At 44.2% G+C, this 17,385-nt stretch overlaps 1 protein-coding gene across 1 annotated transcript; it reads left to right on the top strand.

Moving 5' to 3' along the window:
* Positions 1-404: 404 nt before the first annotated feature.
* On the top strand, positions 405-11,784 carry LOC111140117 (RNA polymerase-associated protein LEO1-like). Its single transcript, XM_022492493.1, has 9 exons — positions 405-640; positions 2,564-2,658; positions 3,966-4,111; positions 5,238-5,322; positions 6,409-6,503; positions 7,002-7,136; positions 8,915-9,050; positions 9,902-10,064; positions 11,698-11,784. The coding sequence occupies exons 2-9, from the start codon at positions 2,578-2,580 to the stop codon at positions 11,751-11,753; spliced, it is 897 nt and encodes a 298-aa protein (XP_022348201.1). The 5' UTR covers positions 405-640; positions 2,564-2,577; the 3' UTR covers positions 11,754-11,784.
* The last annotated feature ends 5,601 nt before the right edge of the window (positions 11,785-17,385 follow it).

Raw genomic sequence — 17,385 nt, 5'->3', positions numbered from 1 at the left:
TTTGACAGAGAGAGATCACAAGTAGAGAGGCAGGCAGAGAGACAGAGAGAGGGAAGGAGGCACCCTGCTGAGCAGAGAGCCCAATGCGGGACTCGATCCCAGGACCCTGAGATCATGACCTGAGCCGAAGGCAGAGACTTAACCCACTGAGCCACCCAGGCGCCCCTATGCCTGGCTTTTAAGAGCCTTCATTCTGCCTGTCCTTTTTAAGGCAATATACTTTGTTTTTTGTTTTTTTAACTAGTAGAACGTGTATTCGTTATTAAGCTCTTGTCTTTTCATCTCCAAACCCACCCTTTTTTACCAAGTTTGGTGGTGCTGGGGCCAAGATTCTGCAAGCACATCTCATCTTTGCCAGCTGCCCCCTGTTAGGGGGCGCTGGAGGGAGACTGGAAGACTGAATAACAAAGAAGAGATTGCTCCTTCCTGTTTATTTATGGAACTTTCTGGAAGCTTCCTGTCAACTTGCAGTTTTTCTAAGGGGGCCCACAAACACCTTCACCTCAGCAGAGGCAGTACCTTCCCACAGCAGCTCATCCAGTTTGCAGCTTTACCAGCACTTGGAGAGCCAGCTTCATTGTATCTCCCCGCCCTGCCCCGCCCAAGGCATCAGTGCCAGCTGGACACTTCGCTTCCTCAGGTATGAGTTTCAGCTCCATACTGTTAAGTTTTTACGTTTAATAATTCCACCTCTTCCTTTGTTCCCTCATTTCTAGAGGTGGAAACCTAAGTAAAAAAATATTTTTAAAATTTTAGTTCTATCTGTATAGACTGCTGGTGTGTTTTCTGTTCCCCAACTTGGACCTGACTGGGTAGTCCAGGAGAGAAATCCTCAAAGATGTGATTTGTAGATGAGTTTGTGTTTGAATGCAGGTCTGAGCTCCTCGCCAATGAAACGGGATGCTGGTAACGCCTGATTGGTGGCATGGTGCATCCGATCACCCCTCTGGTTGAGGGCTCAAGTGGCTGTTAGACTTGTTGGGCATAGTGACGATACTGCGGACTGTGGTGAGGGGTGGATACTTCGGAGTGCCCTGGAGCACTTATGGAAGAATATTATAAGCTTAGGTCTTTAAACATTCAGTTCAGGTTAGGGCCAGAGAACCAGTGAGCTTTCCTCACAGCCTTAAACGAATCTCCTGTCTCCGAGGCAGAGGGCTGAGGTAGCTGAATATTAAACACTCACTTGGGCGGTTGCAGAATTGCAACATTAGTTGAATTCATAACCTCTCGAAGTCTCTCATGTGAAATGACATTGCTAGAGAAAGAAGCTAAGGGTGGGATGTCTCTTTGGACTCCGATGAAACAGGAAAACTCAATTTGCTAGTCACTCTGTGCCTGTGAGAAGCAGTTTGCTTCCCTGTGTCTGAGGAACCTGGTCTTTCCTTTCTTGAAAACACGGTAATAATGTTAGCTGTGGCAGTTTCCATTCTCCTCAAGACTCAGCCAACTGCATGCTGTTTGCCCCACTTGCTACCAGTCAACCCATCACTAGGATCTCATCCTACTCTGACAAAGCACGAACTCCTAGCTGAAGAAGAAATGTTTATATGCCAGAAGAACTACAAGGTTTTGCTGATAAAGGGAAAAGCCGAAGGGAATACTGTGGAACTATGTTCTAGGAATGTGAGATGAAGGACAGACTATAACAATAGCTTTGGCCAAATGGACTGGTTTGGGGCACTTACATATTCAGGATCTGATGTGTTAACACATACAGCAGGACATGGCTCCAGAGCTGTTAGCTACAACCTACTGGTGGCCTACTTGTAATGAAGCTTCCCTGGCATTATGTGGAGGGAATCCAAAGGCTTAGGGAGATAAAACTGTTGGATTAAACATACCTTGTGTGACCTGCATACCACCCCTCACCTCTAGCTACTCAGCTTCTACCCTGGGAAGGCCAAATGAAAATAACATCTAATATTCCATAATTTCTGAGGGTCATGACTGGTTTAGCAGGGTAGCTGTGGCTCATGGTCTTTGATGAAGCTCCAGTCAAGATGTTGGCTGAGAATCCTTTATCTACAGGCTTGCCTGGGACAGAATGATCTGTTTCTAAGATGGCTCACTCATGTTCTTGGCAGGCGGCCTCAGTTAGTTGCCCCATGAGCCTCTCCTTAGCAGTTTGAGTGTCTTCACGTCATGGCAGCTGGCTTCTCCAGAGCAGTGAGCTAAGGAGAGAAAGAAGGAGGTGGAAAAGCCACAATGTCATGGCCTCGCCTTAAAAGTGAGGTAGTATTCTATTGATCACATAGATCAACTGTGACACATGTTGGAGGAGACTGCAAGGGCAGGACTCTCAGAGGCAGGAACCACTGGGAACTGTGTTGAAAGCTGCCTATCACAGCAGCTATGCCTTCCGCCAACCAAATTGGCCACCTTCCTTGTCTCCATAGATACTTGTCAGGCTTCTGGGGGCAAGGCTCAGAGAGCAAATTCAAGGTTGGCTTTGTGGAGATTTGGTTTCTGAATCTTTGGACAGTGTTGAAGTGACGGGCTAAAAACCCTATGAAGAACCTCAGAGAAATTAATACTGTGTGTTTTTCTCCCGGCATTGAAGGTCACAGTAGGACCATGGATCTGTTTGGAGACATAGATGACATTTCTTCAGAGAGCGATGGGGACAGTGAACAATCGATTCCAGGGCAGCCTGCTGTGAGTATAATCACTAACCTCAACAGGTCCCATTGCTCAAAGTAAAAAGAAAGCTTCAAAAGCTGAAGTGTCTGGTTTCTATGGAGAAAGGATATTGATAATTGAGTAGTGGTCTGAAACACCTGAGGAATGGGTGACTTTCTCAGTTATGTTGGGAATTGTGGATATTTGCAGGTACAGAAAGAATTGCTCAGAATGGGGGCGCCTGGGTGGCTCAGAGGGTTAAAGCCTCTGCCTTCGGCTCAGGTCATGATCCCGGGGTCCTGGGATCGAGCCCCGCATCAGGCTCTCTCCTTGGTGGGGAGCCTGCTTCCTCCTCTCTCTCTCTCTGTCTGCCTCTCTGCCTACTTGTGATCCCTCTCTGTCGAATGAATAAATAAAATCTTAAAAAAGAATTGCTCAGAATGAGGTTGATGCCAAACTTTGGGGCTAAACTGTGAAGACTCATAATTTGAAAACCTTTAAGTTTTTCTTTTCTTTTCTTTATTTCTTTATTTCTTTATTTTTAAAGATTTTATTTATTTATTTGAGAGAGATAGATGGAGATAGTGAGAGCATGAGCAGGGAGGAGAGGAAGAAGCAGACTCCCTGCTGAGCAGGGAGCCTGATGCGGGCTCGATCCCAGGACCTTGGGATCACAACCTGAGCTGAAGGCAGACACTTAACGACTGAGCCACCCAGGGTGCCCCTTGATTTAAGTTTTCCTTTTCTTTTCTTCCTTCCTTCCTTCCTTTCTTTTTCTTTTTTTTTTTTTTTTTAAGATTTTAAAGATTTTATTTATTTGTCAGAGACCTAGAGGGAGAGAGAGAGAAAACAAGCAGGGGGAGGGGCATGCAGAAGAAGCAGGCTCCCTGCTGAGCAAGGATCCTGGGATCATGACCTGAGCCTAAGGAAGACGCTTAACGAAATGAGCCACCCAGGCATCTCTGATTTAAGTTTTTCCTAACACAAACCTGTGCCAGAAGTCATGTGCTATTTAACTTTCTTCTCTGATTTTAAAGTTACTTCGTACTGGGGGATTGTACATCTTCACAGTTCTGTCATTTAATGTCTTATGCAAACCAGATATGTCGACAAAATTGATATTTTTTCTAGTAATGCAGGCTAACAGATATTGTTTCCCATGGTGATATTTTTGGGGGAGAGGATGAAATCTTAGGGAGAGGCCTGGAGGGGTTGCTAACGCTTTTGTTTCTGAAGTGGTATCTGAATTTATTTTCAGTCACATCTGTATCTCCTAGTACTCTAGAAGAGCTAGAGCATTTTCAGTTTCACTTCAAGCTCTCACATCCTGATTCCTCTCTTAGGATGAACGTGGAGTGCCTCAGGACCAACAGGAGGAAGAGCGGATTTCTGAAACCAGAATAGAAGTAGAAATCCCCAATATCAACTCTGATTTAGGAAATGAATTGTACTTTGTTAAACTACCTAAATTTCTCAGCATAGAACCCAAGTAAGAGGACTGATTAAAGTTTTTTTTCCAAGATATTAATTTAAAATATGTGCGATGTAAATGTTTTTTCTTATCAGAAGTTGGGTAGTTATAAAGATGGGAGATTCCTCATATACCTCTGGAAAAGTAAATTTAGGATGTGCTGTGGTAAAAAATGATGAGTTACTGCTGTGAGATTTTATTTTATTTTATTTTTAAAGCTTTTATTTTATTAAGATTTTATTTATTTATTTGTCAGAGAGTGAGCGAGCACAAGCAGGGGGAGCAGCAGGCAAAAGGAGAAGCAGGCTCCCTGCTGAGCAGGGACCCTGATGCAGGTCTCCATCCCAGGACTCTGGGAACATGACCTGAGCTGAAGGCAGATGCTTAACCGACTGACCCCCACCCAGGTGTCCCTAAAGATTTTATTTATTTATTAGAGAGTGCACCAGAGAGGGGAGGGTCAGAGGGAGAAGCAGACTCCCTGATGAGTGGGGAGCCTGATTCGGTATTTAATCCTGGGACCTCGGGATTAGTACCTGAGCTGAAAGCAGATGCCTGACCAACTGACTCAGACACCCAGGTGTCCCTCATGTGAGAATTCTAATGTGAATGATTCTTCTAGCATTTGGCACTTACAAATAAACCAACATGACAGCTAACAAAGGTGTTTTTCACTAGTGTAAAGCTGAAAAATCAGAAAATGAGGTGGAGAAAGTTTGCTAGAGAAATCATAAATGTTCAGTGCAAAAGTCACTATGACTAGAAGAGACAATGATTTTGGACAACAAAATAGTATTGATGGGTATTTTTTGTGAAGGTTCATGTGTATAAGCTCTTGAGTAATTAGCAGGATACTTTAAAAAAAAAAAAGTAGAAAGAGAAGACCATGTCTTATTTATATTTTAGAAGACCTATTTCCTCAAACAAGGCTTGGAATTGTTAGTCACACTTGGATTTTATTTCCGATATTTTAAAATCAGATTTCAAGAAAGTACACTAATTTGCATACTTTCTTGAAATATTACGTGAAGTTGTCTCTGTGACTTTTAACATATTGGTGCATGTTGTAAAGATGATTATTTTATAAGCATTAATAATATTCATTACAAAAATGGCTAACATGAGATTAAAAAATGGTTTTTAGACCTTTCGATCCTCAGTATTACGAAGATGAATTTGAAGGTGAGAAAGTGCTTGACGAGGAAGATAGAACCAGGTTAAGATTAAAGGTACTATTCTATATTTGATTCCTTTTTCTTTTTCTTTTCAAGTTTTTTGTTAAGTAAAACAGAGGTAATTATTTGAGACGAGATTATGAAATGATCTTTTATGTTTACTCTTTAGAACAAGGACTGAAATGTCTTTTGAGAATATTTTTAGGGGAGAAGTTACATACCCTTTTTTAAAAATCCCTGTAATTCTCACTTTTCTAAACTTTTTCTCCCAGTTATAATTTTTCAATGGAAGTAATGATAAAAATTCTTGAAAATTGTTAGCTACTTCCTTTAGGATAAGTATTTTTAGGTATATGAACTGCCTCTGCATTATATAGTGGGTAGGTCCTTGTAGCTTCCTCAGTAGCATTCTCGGGCTCTCTATGGGATTCCAACTACGCACAAAGAGAGGCCTTGTCTGCAGGCGGTTCCTCTCAAGAAGACCTGGGATGGCAGGACACTGTGGTGTTTTCACAGGGCTCTTGTCTTCTTGCTTCAGGTGGAGATGAGCTTCTGTGGGGGCAGAACCAATTTTTATGCTACCTTTGTGATTTGGAGTTGCCTCCTATATGGGTAGGACACATTTGAACTAAAAAACAGGGCAAAGTGGAAGTCTCAAGTTGAAATTGTTGATTTCTTAACTTTATATTCTTTTATCTTTTAATTTTTCATTTAATGCCCAGGACTTCCCTGTCTTACTAGGTCAGGCTTACTAGTCCCTCTTTTGTTGGGTTCACAGCCCTTCAGGTGTACTTGCGGTAGGCACAGGTCTCCATTTTAACTGTCTATCCCATGTGGACCCAAAGCCTCACCCTTGCATCTTTGGAGCTCCTGGTGTGTGTGGTAATCCCTCCATCCTGTGTTATACTTGGATTCTGCTTCCACTGCCATGAGCTTGCAAAAGATTTAAACAAAATAGTTTAACCAGTATCTCTCGGTATTTGTAGCGGGAGGGTTTCAGCATTGCCTAATGCACTAGTTCTCTTGTGAGCTTCCTTAGCACTACATACCAACTCTTGGCACATGATTGTAAGTCACTGGAGGGAAAAAGAACACGCAGTTGTTACCTTGGTTTTCTAATGCCTTTGTGTTTTGAACCAGGTAGAAAATACGATAAGATGGAGGAAACGCCGGGACGAGGAAGGAAATGAAATTAAGGAAAGCAACGCTCGGGTGGTCAAGTGGTCAGATGGGAGGTGAGCCCATGATGCCCGGAGGGCCCTGGAAGACCCAGAGGGATGCCTGGGAAGAACGGGGTTCTCTGTGCAGGACCTTACTTTGGGGCCATCTTCCATGAAAGAATTAAACAAATCTAGGCCTCGGAGATGACACCTTAGAAGTGGGCCCAGGGTGTGATCAGATTCATGGTAGCAGCCTTCTGGGGGGAAAGCTAATGCTAGCTCGCTTACAGGAGCTACTATTGGGCAGTACACACTGGTATTTTGGGAACAAAGTGTTTCTGTCTTATGAAGTGGTAGAGATTGGGAAAATGACGAAACAATTATATTTCAAGTTGAAGGATGAATTTTACCACCTCTGGCTTTAAAAGGGAATACGTTATTTACAGTACCTCTGTTTTTCTCATGAATTCAGGACACGGTTCCACAGCATTTTAAGTAAAGCCTATAGGGGAGAATGGAAACTGTGGGCTTTGTCGAATGTCCACCCCAGTCTGAACGGTTTCTCGTTTGCAGCCTCTCCCTGCATCTAGGCAGTGAAGTGTTTGATGTCTACAAAGCCCCAGTGCAGGGCAACCACAACCACCTGTTCGTTCGAGAAGACACTGGTCTACGGGGACAAGCTGTGTTTAAATCCAAGCTCACCTTTAGGTAACTGTTCATGCTGACCAGTTGTTACTGGTAGTTAACGAGCAGCAAGGCGGAGAGTCGTGCAGAAAGCCTGACTCAGCTCTGACAGACATGATTTCAAGGTGCAGCTCACCAGGCGCGTCGTTTGGGTCACCTCTACCACAGATCGCTGTTTCTCAGGGAGCCAGTCCACGCTGTCAAAACCAACCCAAGACCCCCGTATAAACCAAAAGACCAGTGAATGAATTCACATTGCTCAGTGCACCTGATAGGAGGCCTAGGAGACTGGTCTTCGGTGCTCAGCTGGCCCATGTCCTTTGCCTTCCGTGGAATTTAGCTGGGAGGCTGGCCAAGCATGAGCCTGCTGTTGATGTGTGCACACGGTAGAGAAAAGGGCGAGATGACCACAGGGGCTGCGGCTCGACCCCAAGCCGATGGGTACTCCATATCCAGCCTTTTCACTGGATGCTACTGGCTCTGTTCCTGCACATGCCTTCCTCTAAGGACCCCGTGCTGTTGTCCTTCATGCAGCTCTCCTCCAAGTGGGACATTTAGCCAACTAACAGTGTGCACAAGGTTTCTTTTTGAGGTCATGGAAATGTTCTAAAATCAGATTGTAGGGGTGCCTGGGTGGCTCAGTTGGTTAAGTGTCTGCCTTCGGCTCAGGTCATGATGGTCAGGTTCTGGGATCAAGTCCCTTGTGGGACTCCTTGCTCATCAGGGAGCCTTCTTCTCCCTCTCTTTCTGTTCTTCCCACCCCAACTTGTGTTCTCCCTCTTGCTCCCAAATAAATAAAACCTTTATAAATAAATAAATCAGATTGTAATAATGGTCACACAACTTTATAATTTTTTTTTGAGAAATTTATTTATTTGAGAGAGCACAAGCAGGGGGAGTGGCAGGCAGAGGAAGAGGGAGAAGCAGGCTCCCCACTGAGCATGGAGCCCAATGTGGGGCTCGACCCCAGGATGCTGGGATCGATGAGTTGAGCCTACGGTAGAAGCTTAACTGAGTGAGGCACCCAAGCGCCCCTCACTCTAGTTTTTAGTTTCCTTATCTATAATATGGAGATAATATTGACTTCACAGGGATGAGTGTCCGTTAAGTCAAGTAATACGTACGATGTCATGCGGTGCAGAGACCTGGTGTAATAAATACTGTTCAAATCCAGCCTCTTCCTGGGCTTTCTCGAATGGAAGTGTAAGAGACAAAGGATTCTGTGGGTTGCTTTTTTCCATTGTGCTCGGTGTTTCACATTCCATACGTCCCATCTCCCTCCAGTCTCAGGGACGCTCTCCTAAGGACCTCCCTTTCTTCGTTCTGATATGACGTACTGCTTTCTGCACCAGGGACTCCCAGTCCAGCGCTGTCCTGAGGCCTTCTTGCTTTGATCTTCCTTCTAATCATATTCAGATGGAGGGATGCCTGTTTCATTCTTGAATCAGGACTTCTGGCCTCTGCACCACCTTTACAGAACTGAGATTTCCTGTCCCTTCTTCTCTCTCTGAATGTCCTCTGGGGCAGGTTGCGGGGTAGGGGTGGGGGGGTTGGGGTGGGGTTGTTTCTTTGGAAAAAGCCTTTGACCTTACGTCCTCTCTCCTCCTTCCTCCACTTGCACTTCGCCCCATCAGCATTCCCTGGAGATGGGACAGAGGGAGGAAGCAGAGAGTGAGGAGGCTCAGAGTGCCAGGACCCGTGGCCTGAAGGGGTAGTGGTCACTGTCCATGGCTGTCTGTGCATTGATACTATCGCCTCTGACTGTTCTTAGTCTACAGTGAGGCATTCTTGTCTCCCAGCAGACCTCACTCTACAGACTGTGCCACACACAGGAAGATGACCCTGCCGCTTGAGAAGAGATGCTCGAAGACCCAGAGGATTAGAATCTTACCAATGGCTGGCCGTGACCCTGAATGCCAGCGCACAGAGATGATTAAAGTACGTCGGTTAAGCTTTATCCTGGGATTTTTTGGGTATTAAGAGCTGTACTTTCCAGAATATTAATTCACAATTTTGTGTGACCACAACCATTTTATCTTGCTCCTATCAGGGAGCCAGCTTCAACCCAAGTGTGGCATGTCAGTGGCCACGGTAAGATGCCGCAAACCAGACACTCGTGTTCTCTGTTCAGTTTATGAGATTTCAGGGGAAATCTGGTAATTTAGAAAATGTAACCTTTGACAGCTATCGTAAAACTTTGTTAGCCAGATAGCTAGGAAGGTCAAAAAGACGTTCCTGACTCTCTCGACACCAGCTCTGCCTTGTGAACCCCAGTGTGTGGACGGCCAGGTGGAGGATGCGTGTGACTGTTCTGCTTTGGGGCTCAGGGATCCTCCCCTACCAGCGCCTCCCCGTCCTGTCATCAGGAGCTGTGAGGAAGCTCTGGGGCCCAGACAGGACCGTCTGCGCACCACTGTAGTTCGGTGGAGCCCGAGCACGCTGGGTGTCTGTCTCGGGTCAGCAGACACAGCCTCCCTCAGGTGTCCACTGGGCTGAGGTTCCTCGGGCTGCTCTCTGGGCTCTGCCTGGCAGCACGGGGGACGCTGCAGCTCCCGAGGCCACGTGTGTGCCCAGTGTGATCGAGTGGCTAGCACGAGGGAGCTTTCTGCCCCTTCACCCCGTGATGCCTGCACACCTGGAACTCAACTGCACTGAGTGATCACGGTGTGAGGTAACGGGTGTGGCATGGGGAGAACGGTTTTCTGAAGACAAGAAATGTAGTAAATCTAAGTTCAAGTGGGCAGAAAGGTAGTTCATTTTTTCAGTTAAAAAGGTTTGCTTCTTTACAGAAAGAAGAACGATTGAGGGCTTCTACTCATGAGACAATCCACCTGTGGGAGAAGCAGAACCAGCAGGGGCTGAGTGTCCCCTGCCAGGACCCCAGCAGTGCCTGTGAGGAGGAGGAGGAAGGCGCTGAAGCCATTAAAAACCATTACCAAGGGGAGCTCCAAGGTTAGCTGGGCATGGAGGTAACATGTCTTCTGAGGGCTGCAGAGGTTGGTGGGCTTTTATTCCCTGTCCCGCTGGGATTTAGTGAGGATAACAGTACAGAGGACTTGTATTTTTACTGTTTTTCTTAGGGCCATTTTCCCACAGAAAAGCTTAGCTAGGAAAATAAGGCACCCCCAAAATAAAACAATTAAATAATTTTTGTCCTTGTGGAGGAAAACATGTAATGAGCGGTTTGCCTTCTTGTGTAATTGATGTGGTATTTAAATGTTGTAGTTTTTTGTTTTGTTTTGTTTAAAGATTTTATTTATTTGACAGAGATCACAAGTAGGCAGAGAGGCAGGCGGGGGGGGGGGGCAGGAAGCATGCTCCCCGCTGAGCAGAGAGCTGGATATGGGGCTCAATCCCAGGATCCTGAGATCATGACCTGAGCCCAAGGTAGAGGCTTAACCTACTGAGCCACCCAGGCGCCCCTAAACTTTGTAGTTTTTAATATGTGCATAAAACCTGTTGGGTGTTAAAAAGTGATGACTCTCTCTCAGAACAAAACCTCTCAAATTGAAGTCATTTAAGCATGTCTGAAAGTTATATATACCTTCTCATCAAAATTTTAAGGATGTTGGGGGCACCTGGGTGGCTCATTCCATTTAGTGTCTGCCTTCGGCTCAGGTTATGATCCCGGGGTCCTTGGATCGAGGCCCTTGTTGGGCTTCCTGCCGGGTGGGTGGCCGGCTTCTCCCTCTCCCCACTCATGCTCTCTTCTATCTCTCAAATAAATAAAATTGTAAAACACAACAACAACAAAACAAAAAGAAGAAAACTACAGAAAAATACAGGCTTTAAAAGAAGTGAAATACTGAGGAAGCAGGGAAACATATTTCAAGTAATATGACTGAAATGTCAGCCAGTGTAGAGTGAGGAGGAAGTGTCCCTCCTGCCCTGATCGTTGCCCAGGAGAAGCCCTGATTTGTGGGGCCCAACCGGCTAGTGTCTGTGGACATGGGTTGCTGCTTTGGGGTGGTCTTCTAATGTGAAGGGCTGGCTCCCCCATCAGCTCAGAACCACTTTATTTTTTAATTTTAATTTTTTAAAAAAGATTTATTCATGAGAGTTAGGCAGAGGGAGAAGCAGGCTCCTGGCTGAGCAGGGAGTCCAATGCGGGGCTTGATCCCAGAACCCTGGGATCATGACCTGAGCCGAAGGCAGACGCTTAATGACTGAGCCACCCAGAAGCCCCGACTGACTTGCAAATATTGAACCTCCACTTGGTCAGTTGGTGAATGATTTTTTTAAAATACATTTTTAGATTCAGTTTGCTAGTTTTTTTTTTTTAAGATTTTATTTATTTATTTGACAGAGAGATCACAAGTAGGCAGAGAGTCAGACAGAGAGAGAGAGAGAGAGAGAGAGAGAGAGAGAGAAGCAGGCTCCCTGCTGAGCAAAGAGCCCGATGCGGGGCTCGATCCCAGGACCCTGAGATCATGACCTGAGTCGAAGGCAGCGGCTTAACCCACTGAGCCACCCAGATGCCCTAGTTTGCTAGTATTTTATTGAAGATAGCTCAAACAATGGTAGACAAAATTTCTAGAAACATTCAATATTGAATTTTTACATCTTCCCTTTCGTATCTGTTCAGAAGATGAGGCCTCCGGAAAGAGGAAAGTAGGGGGTGAAGAGGAAGAAAGTGACTAAAGTATAAAACGTGCCCTCAAGTATACATTGTACTGACCTTTGAGGAATACCGGTTTGAACTGCGTGGGTCCACTTACAGCTTTTTTTTTTTTTTTTTTTTATAAATATGGTACGGTGCTGTAATGTATTTTCTCTTCCTTTTGGTTTTCACAGATTTTCTCTAGCTTGTTTTATTATAAGAATATATAATACATTAACAAGCAAAATATGTATCAACTGTGTTATCAATAAGGCTTCTGGTCATCAGTAAACGATGAGCAGTTAAGTTTCTGGGGAGGTAAAAGTTATTCTCGGCTTTTCGACTGTGCAGAGAGTTGGCACTCCTAAACCCATTATTCAACAGACAGATGTATATTGTTTCCAACAGTTTGCTTTAAAGCAATCATGACATGACTTGTTTTGGTTGAAATGATGAATTGAATCGCTTTTGCATAATCCTAGTTGTGAATAAAAAATGTTCAGAAGCAAGTCTGTGACTTCAGAAAATCCATTTTTCCCTAACTATTCTGGGTCTTGGGTTTTTGTGCATTTTGGCTGCTCTGCCCCACCTCATCCTCCTGGCTGGGTCCCGAGGTGGGCTTTGAAAGTTCAAGTCAGGCATCGCCTCTTCAGGATGTCCTCCTCTCCTGCTTAGCTGGGTCTGCGGCCCATCTGTGGATTGTCGTTCATTTCCATAGGTATGGCACAAACTTTCTGTTGACCACATGGCCCCGTGGTCGTGTCAGCACAGGCACACCACTGGACGCCGAGTGCTTTGCCAAGCACCATGCCGGCCCTACCAGTTCTAATCCTCAGAATAACCAGGAGGCAGATATTGTTAGTCCCACTTTACAGACTTGGAAGCTGAGGTTTAAAGAACTTTAAGACTATCCAGGGACACGTTGGTGGCTCAGTTGGTTAAGTCTCTGCCTTCGGCTCAGGTCATGATCTCAGGGTAGTGGGTTCGAGCCCCGTGTCGGGCTCTGCACTCGGTGTGGAGCCTGCTTGTGACTCTCCCTCTGCCCTCCCTCCTGCTTGCATGCTCTCTCAAGTAAATAAAATCTTTATTAAAAGAAATACCTCTCTCCAAAGTTTTTTCCTCCCAAGTAAAAAAAAAGCACTTTTAAAGAAGTTTTTATTCATTTATTTGTCAGAGTGAGAGGGAGAAGCAGGCTCCCTGCTGAGCAGAGAGCCTGATTCGGGGCTTAATCCTAGGATCCCGGAATCATGACCTGAGCCAAAGGCGGAGGCTTAACTGACTGAGCCCCCCAGGTGCCCTGGAAAGCTTCACATTTGAAGGACAAAAGTTGTTTGGTGATATTGGACCCACATATGGTTGGCCACCCTCATTTGGTCCCTAAAAGAGCAGGGGGCAACTCTGCTGGACATGAGGACACTGTCTCCCCAGGGCCACTCAGACTCATAGGAGCTGGAGGTGCCAGACGGTACAAGGGCCTGAGCCTCCTGATCTCCAAAGAGGACAGGCGTCCAGACCTGAAGGAGAGAGTGAGCCCAACAGCCATCCCTGGGAGGCCAGCCAACATTAAAGATGCAACGGGAAGGTCTTCATTCCCCTGTTTCAGAATTCTGAAATTTTTAAATTATCTGACACTTATCCCTAAAAGATTGCTCAAACCCATTAGAACACATTTCACAGATTTTCTCTTTTGCTTGGTGGATTTGGGTGACTGGTAAGAGAGTGCTTTGCTATAAAAATCATCTTTAGTTTATTGGCAGGATTGGCTCAGTTGTCAGGTCCATAAGATTCTGTTTCTTCGCTTTTGTCAATTCACTTTTTTTTTTTTTTTTTAAAGATTTTATTTATTTGTCAGAGAGAGAGAGGGAGAGAGAGCGAGCACAGGCAGACAGAATGGCAGGCAGAGGCAGAGGGAGAAGCAGGCTCCCCGATGAGCAAGGAGCCCGATGTGGGACTTGATCCCAGGACGCTGGGATCGTGACCTGAGCCGAAGGCAGCTGCTCAACCAACTGAGCCACCCAGGCGTCCCTGTCAATTCACTTTTATGGCCAGACCAGACCAAGTCCCGAAGGTATTTCAACAATAGGAAATTATTATTTTTAAGTGTAAAGATGGTCAAGTATTGACAATTTTATATGGCTTAATGTAACAGACTGGGATAGTATAACTACAGGAAATAAGCTTGTCCCTGAAGGGTTATGTTAGAAAGTTTAGAACATAAGAACTAATGGGAAATTTCAAGAAGTTCAAGTCTATAGAATTTTTGATAAACTTTATTGAAATTATTTCAGTATGATGTAAGTTCTAAATGCCTATAGTACATAGTCTTCAAAAGAAACTTCACTTATGAATCAAGCTTTATTTAATTATCAGTATATTTAATATCAGTAATATTTGAGTAACAAGACTTATGGAGCTAAATTCTAATGCAGAATAGAAGGACCAAATTACAATGATGTAAAAATATAAACTCTGCTTATAAATACATTTTCTGAATTTAAAAATAGTGAAGCATTTCTTTGGTAAGCAAGTCTTACAGTGAGAATGATCTAGAAAGATGACTTGTCAGAGCTGACAGTGAAGACAGTTTGATAGATGGTTAGAACCAAGAACTCAAACCCTTGTCCAAGGGCAACAGGAGTGGTTCTGGTATATTGTGTATTTGGTTCCCGTGGGAGCCTTGTGTTCAGCTAATACTATGCACAAGTGAAGTGGCCGTCAAGGCATTATACTAAGTGAACTAAGCCAGAGAAAGACAAATACTGTATGATCTCATTTATTTGACTATCTAAAAACACTGACCTCAGGCCTAGAATAGCCTGGTGGTTGCCCGAGGCAGGGGTGGGGCATGGAAGACACCGTGGAAGTGGTCAGAGCTAGAAGCTTGATGAACAAACCCTAAACCCTGAGGACAGCATGGTGACCCCAGTTAACAATGCCGTATTACAGATCTGGAAAGTTGCTGAGAGAGTAGATCCTAAAAGTTCTCACCGCAGGAAGAATCATTGTTTTTAACTGCGTGAGGGGATGGATGTTAACTAAACTTGGGGTAGATATTTCGCGATATATACGTATGTCACATCATGTTACCTACCTTCAGCTAATACAGTTATATGTTAATTATATCAGTAATATTAGAAAAACGTTGTTTTAAAAGAGTGAAGGGGCACTGTGATGAAGGGGCAAAGGGACAAAACTGAACTCGCAGAGGATGGCAGCTGCTGGGGATCCGGGAGAGCATATCACCCTCCGGTCTGTGGGGAGGTGCCTGTGCGTCCTGACACCAAAAGGTAAGGGCAAGGGAGATGTGCCCTGCGAGTACAGAACCCAAAAAAGCAGATTTTATGACACCTCATCAATCTCATTTTAATGGCAGCAAGGATTAAATGAAATGCACAACAGGACTAACATTTTATCAAAGCATTTTTCTAATTTTTATTATACCATGGAATCCCCTTTTTCAGTGAAAATACATCAGATACTGTCAAAGAAAAAACAATTTACAAAGTTCTATTTACATTAACTTTTCCAGAGTGCACCTACTGCACAAAATGAGTGTGTGGGTTACTTCATTCAAATAACAGGAATTGGCAATTTAATGAGATAATTCTCCTTGAACTCTAACAATCTGCTGTTTTTTTTTTTTAAACACAATGTTTATTTGGTCTTCTAAATGACAGGCACCCTTAAGAAATGTATTTTATGTATACTTAAGACTTCTACTAGATTTAAGCTACAAGTTTATAGCACCAAAATGCATTTTAATATCAGTATTAATATTGCTTTTTTCAATACATACAATTTCATGTAGACATACTTGCAAAATCAATTTCAGACAAATATGAATGTAAAATTGTACAAAATGGGAAATTAAAAGATTTTTAAAAAGAGCAATTTAAAAGTGCAAAGAGTATTCTTTGATTTGATAACCAGATATGTTTAAATTGGTTAGCCTACAGAATGTTTTAAGGCCTTACAAAATCTTTGGTTTAAAAATTAAGACTATTTCAGAACCCTAATACACATTTATTTATTTATTTATTTAAAATCACAAGTAGGCAGAGAGGCAGGCAGAGAGAGGTTTGGGAAGCAGGCTCCCTGCTGAGCAGAGAGCCCGATGCGGGGCTTGATCCCAGGATCCTGGGATCATGACCTGAGCCGAAGGCAGAGGCTTTAACCCACTGAGCCACCCAGGTGCCCATTATTACAGCATTTTTTTTTTTAATAATTTTTTAAGGTTTTATTTGTTTGACAGAGAGTGAGAGAAAGCCCAAGCTGGGAGAGTAGCAGGGGGGAGGGAGAAGCAGACTTCCTACTGAGCAAGGAGCCCGATATGGGGCTCGATCCCAGGACCCTGAGATCACGACCCGAGCCGAAGGCAGAGGCTTTAACCCACTGAGCCACCCAGGTGCCCCTATTACAGCACTTTAAAGCTATGTAGAAATACTGTAAGTTACTAAATGGTTAAGAGGTGCCAGAATCTTAAAGATCAAAGTAAACATCAGTTTTCTCCCTTATAATTCTTGATTTCCTGTATTCAATTGGATGAATGGTCATCTTTAAAGATAATTATGAAAAAATGTTTTCTTGACAAACCATAAGTGACTCTTAATCTCACAAAACAAACTGAGGGTTAATGGGGGGGTGTGGGGGGGTGGGATTATGGACATTGGGGAGGGTATGTGCTATGGTGAGTGCTGTGAAGTGTGTAAACCTGGCGATTCACAGACCTGTACCCCTGGGGATAAAAAGATATTATATGTTTATGAAAAATAAAATAAAAAAAAAATGTTTTCTTTAACTTTATAACGAACTGTTATGGTACAAGCAAAACACTGCTTCATACTTCGGTAAGTCAAATGAAAAAGATATTACCCATAAGTACGATATACATACTAGGTAGGGCACCCCCGACCTATATTTAAACAACCACCTGTGGTAGAAGGGGTAACATACTTCTCAATTCACCGACTTCCAGCACAGAGCAAGCAAGGAGGCCTTGCTGTTAGCGTAATGACGACCCTTGCTGCGTGCTCGCTCCCCACCCTGTGGCAGGTGAGCAGTCTCTAGAATCAAGTACATCTTCAAAGCTGTGTATGAAGAGACAGAAATACTTGCTAACTTCAAAAAAGAGTATCAGTGGTTTCTAACTGAAAGGGAATAGTGCAAAGTCAATCTTTGGCCCCTGTGAAACACTGGATACTGACTCAGAAAAAAATAAAGACAACCAATTCTTACGAGGGAAGCATTCACCCGTGGAGAAGGCTTAGCAGCAGAGACACAAGATGCCGCCTGGCTCATTAAAGTACACCGTCCAGCCCAAGCCAAAGGGGTGACACTTTGTAATTCAATTTCAAAAACTCTTCTTTAAAGAATCAACCTACCTATCCCCCACTCTTAAATGGGATTCTTCCCTTTATTCCCTGTAAGTGATCCAGCCAGGCCTGAATTCTGGTGTCAGGATACTCCCGATTTCTTCCTGCCTGTCTCTTGCAGCTGGGATGGCTCTGCCATCTTCTGCTCCAGGGGCTGCCCTGAAACAGCGCCGGAATCCAGGTCCGAATCCCGTCTCTCCGCCTGTGCAGGAGGTGGCCTGCACGAATACACTGTTCACATGATCATTTGAATGCTGTGAGCATGGGCAGTAGGAAGAAACTCTTCTCATGAGAGATTACT

Source organism: Enhydra lutris, unplaced genomic scaffold (assembly GCF_002288905.1).
Source record: "Enhydra lutris kenyoni isolate GAN:26980312 unplaced genomic scaffold, ASM228890v2 scaffoldscaffold4, whole genome shotgun sequence".
Lineage (NCBI taxonomy): Eukaryota > Metazoa > Chordata > Mammalia > Carnivora > Mustelidae > Enhydra > Enhydra lutris.
Note: the sequence above shows the minus strand (reverse complement) of the source record. Positions and strands in the feature narration are given on the sequence as shown.

Coding starts and splice junctions, on each gene's coding strand:
- LOC111140117 (XM_022492493.1), top strand. CDS start 2,578: ATGGATCTGTTTGGAGACATAGATGACATTTCTTCAGAGAGCGATGGG. Junction 4,112..5,237: donor TTTCTCAGCATAGAACCCAA/GTAAGAGGACTG, acceptor AATGGTTTTTAG/ACCTTTCGATCCTCAGTATT. Junction 9,051..9,901: donor AGCGCACAGAGATGATTAAA/GTACGTCGGTTA, acceptor GCTTCTTTACAG/AAAGAAGAACGATTGAGGGC.